At 34.6% G+C, this 3,675-nt stretch overlaps 1 protein-coding gene across 1 annotated transcript; it reads left to right on the plus strand.

Moving 5' to 3' along the window:
* Nucleotides 1–755: 755 nt before the first annotated feature.
* Nucleotides 756–2,655, plus strand: LOC125056679 (negative elongation factor E). Its single transcript, XM_047659937.1, has 4 exons — nucleotides 756–1,178; nucleotides 1,454–1,607; nucleotides 1,688–1,852; nucleotides 1,980–2,655. The coding sequence occupies exons 1-4, from the start codon at nucleotides 911–913 to the stop codon at nucleotides 2,182–2,184; spliced, it is 792 nt and encodes a 263-aa protein (XP_047515893.1). The 5' UTR covers nucleotides 756–910; the 3' UTR covers nucleotides 2,185–2,655.
* Nucleotides 2,656–3,675: the final 1,020 nt, after the last annotated feature.

Consider the following 3,675-nt stretch of genomic DNA (forward strand, 5'->3'; position numbering starts at 1 on the left):
AAAAAGTAGAGAGGAAGAGAAAGTGGCGAAACTATTCTAGAAAAGCCTCGACACCAGACATGGTAGCGCTGTCGTTTTCGTCATCTTCTATATTATCACTCAAAATGTTGTCTTCGGTTTCGCTGTCACTGTCTTCTCCTCCTAATGAAATAAATTGAAAATAAATTATTAAACGGCGATTGCGTTGGCAACGGTACTGGATAGGCGAAAACGGGGCGGGGTGCGGGGAAGCGCCAGGGGAAGCGCATTCCAGCGAGGTTCGCAGATATTTTCGACGGCTGTAACTATATTTTTCGACGACGAAAAAACTTTTTTCATTAATTAAAAAACAGGCAAAAAACGGTGACAAATACACTACTTGTTTTACACATAGTAAAAAGCGCTTCATGGTTTATATTCATAGATAAAAAATGTTGACGGTTGATATTCGACGGTAGAACAAAACTACTGCCAACTAACATAATATATAAAAACACGACCAACATCCATGCTAATGCCTTAAAAGGCATCCTTTTACTTTATTCCTCCGTTAGAAATAAAAGGACTAACAAAAGGAAAAAAAATATGAGTTTGAAATTTTTGTTGTTTTATAATAATTATTAAACATCAGAATGAGAAGGAATGGCTCACAAATATAGCCAAATATTGCCGAATACTGAGGGCGGTTGGGCATGTTGAAATTGACTTGCTTATTTTGACAATCCTCATTGTTGTCGAACTTCAATTGTAAGCGTGACTGTCAGTGTCACTGTCACAACTTAGTAGTTATCACCTTCACCGATAAATTACAAATGCATAAGTTTATTGCTATTAAAACTTGTTTTTTATTTGTAAATTATACGGTAGTCGCATGTTTTTAATTTTCTTATAATTAATACCTGTTAAGTGGTTATTTTTTTTTCATAAAGTCATGGTGTACCTCCATTTTCCTTCTAATCTCACTGAAGAAGAGTTGATGTTACATGCAAAGTACCAGAAATTAAAGAAAAAGAAGAAAGCCCTTCAGGCGCTTAAAGCTCCTAAGCAGGAACCCGAGAAACCTGTATTACCAAAACGTCCGACAGAAGCTAGAGACGCCAGAGAAATAGCACGAAAACTTATTAAAAGTGGTGCCATTCCAGCCATTAAAAGTCCACCACCGCAACCTCAAAATGCTACCTTCAAACGCCCTCGAGCTGGTATTTTTTTTTTCTTAATACTATTATAGTCTGAGTATGAAAAAGTTGCCATGATGGTCAACAAAATTGCTCCAATTGTCAAATTTTTAGGCATTTCTAAAATAATAGAACAATCTAGAGTAAAATGTGAAAATGTTGATATTTAAACTAGACTCAAATAACAATGGTTTTGTGTCATAGTCCACTTACCAGCATAATTTAATGTATGTTTTAAGAAAAATATTTAAAGATACCTTTATTCTTGAATTTGCTACTTATATTTACCATATTTCTAGGGAGAGAACGAAAACTAAGTGGTTCAACAGGAGGAACTGGTGGTGTTGCATCATATCAACCATTTAGTGCTTCTCAAGAACCTCCACCACCTGAAGAAAAACCAACACCTCGAGTCAAATACCTTTATGACTCATTTGTTACTGCTAGAGAGAAGTAAGTTTTATCTTAAATAAGATAAAAAAAAAAAAAAAAAACTCTATTAAAAGTTATTTATATATGCTTATTTTTTTTAGGGATGACAAAGGAACTAGAACTCAAGGTGGAGGTGATGCTCCTAATACAGGAAATAAAACAAATTATCTGCAGATTACTGGTACTAATATCACTGAAGAAGTTTTGAGACGTCGCTTGGCATCATTTGAACCTTTTTCATTTATTCAAGAAACTGACGACGATAAGTATGTAAAGCCCAAATTAGTAACTGTGTATTCATATAAGATATAAAATAACCTGTTGATAAAATAACCTGTCTTGTAAAACACCTTATAAAAAGCCTTAACCTTAATGATAATTGTGATTTTTCAGAGTATTTCTTTCATTTGATAATGCGGACATGGCAAACCAAGCCCAGATTGCTCTTGATGGAAATGAGGAAGGCTGGCGAACTACATTTGCAAGGAGACCACCTCCATCAAAGGGAAACTGGAATTCAACATCTGCGTCTCGCAATCAACCACCACCTAAAGATTTTAAGAGATCTCTTGTAACATATGATGATATATTTGAATAATGTACTGTTTTATCATAATTGACATGAATTTTGCATAGAAATGTTATTTTGAAGTAGTTCAAGTTAACATTCACACTGGAAAGCTTAGGTGGTGTAAGGTAAGAAGAGAAACAGACCTTGCCATGGTCCTATGATTTAAGCCATGTGCCGAATTCCATTTTGAAACTGAGATATTTAAAAAGATGGACTTACCAAGTTTACCATTGTTTTGTTTCATGTCAATTTTTTATATTAAATTATTAATTTTACATAAGTTGCAATATGTGGAGTGAAGGCAACTTGGGCCCCAAATTTAAGGGGAATTATGTTGTCCAGGCGGTTCTTTATTCAAGAATTGTTTTTTTTTAAAAGCAAGATTCTGTACTGAATTTATATTAACTCTTAGCGTTGCTATAACTGAAATATCACAAAGAAGCAAGGAGTATTAACTCCAAGATCGAAATAACAGCTATTAAATACTACTCAAATGTATTTTTCATTTATATCTGAAATTACCTCTTAAATCGAGTTTTCAGCAAACAAACACTTTAGGGGTATTTGATCTTTGATGTTGGTACTAGAGGGAACATTCTGTAGGAGTTTCAGACACTGATGCCGACTTGGGAGTTTTCCCCCCAAATTTAGGGAGAATCAAGATGAGGGGTTTTTAAGAGGTACTTTATACAAGATTTTCTGTTTTCTAAAAACCGCATGATTCTAAACAATTTATATTAAGCTTAGAATCTAATCAACTCACTTAACCAAATTAAACTCAACGCCGCACGCGTCGGTCGCCATTTTGTTTGTCATTCGGCTTCTAAGCTCTGGTCTGATAGCACGAATGATTTTTCTGCGCTCACGCTGTTGAGTTACGGTTTTTGTTAAGTTTTTTATTACGTTGTGTTTGTGGTAATTGTACGGCAGCACAAACAAGAACATTGCGATAAGTATATTGTGGACGAGATGGCATGGGATAATCGTTTTACGTCTGCCCCCATACCACTGTGAGCTCAATCCCATTGAGTTGGTATGGGCGCAGGCTTAAGGATATGTTGCTAGAAATAACAAAACTTTCAAAATGACAGAAGTTAAACACTTTTTGAAGAAGGACTTCAACATAATATCACACCTGAAAAATGGTGTAGCTCATATAATTAAAGAAGAAGACAAAAAGTATGGTCTCGACCACATGATCGACAATTGGTCTAAGATCCCGCTGCAGGATTGGTGCGCTCATCGACTATTTGTTTAAAACCAAATTTTTATGTTTATTTATAATTAAGAGAATATATATTTACTAGGGTGCCTATCAAAATTTGGCCGCAATTATTTTTAATTAAATTATTTTTAATTGATTTTTGGTAAAAAATTTCGTTCATTTATTATTTAAATAAAATAACGTCTACATCACGGTAATTAATATGAAGATTCTAAAAAATCACGGGTGCCGTTGCGCATCTGGCCGCACCTCTTTGCAGCCAGGTGTAAACAGGTATGATTTCGATAAATTTA

This window comes from Pieris napi, chromosome 15 (assembly GCF_905475465.1).
Source record: "Pieris napi chromosome 15, ilPieNapi1.2, whole genome shotgun sequence".
Taxonomy (NCBI): Eukaryota; Metazoa; Arthropoda; class Insecta; order Lepidoptera; family Pieridae; genus Pieris; species Pieris napi.

What these genes read in the sequence shown, in the direction of transcription:
- LOC125056679 (XM_047659937.1), top strand. Translation starts at nt 911, where the DNA reads ATGGTGTACCTCCATTTTCCTTCTAATCTCACTGAAGAAGAGTTGATG. An exon ending in TTTGTTACTGCTAGAGAGAA is followed by an intron (nt 1,608 to 1,687) that starts GTAAGTTTTATC and finishes TATTTTTTTTAG; the next exon opens with GGATGACAAAGGAACTAGAA. An exon ending in CAAGAAACTGACGACGATAA is followed by an intron (nt 1,853 to 1,979) that starts GTATGTAAAGCC and finishes GTGATTTTTCAG; the next exon opens with AGTATTTCTTTCATTTGATA.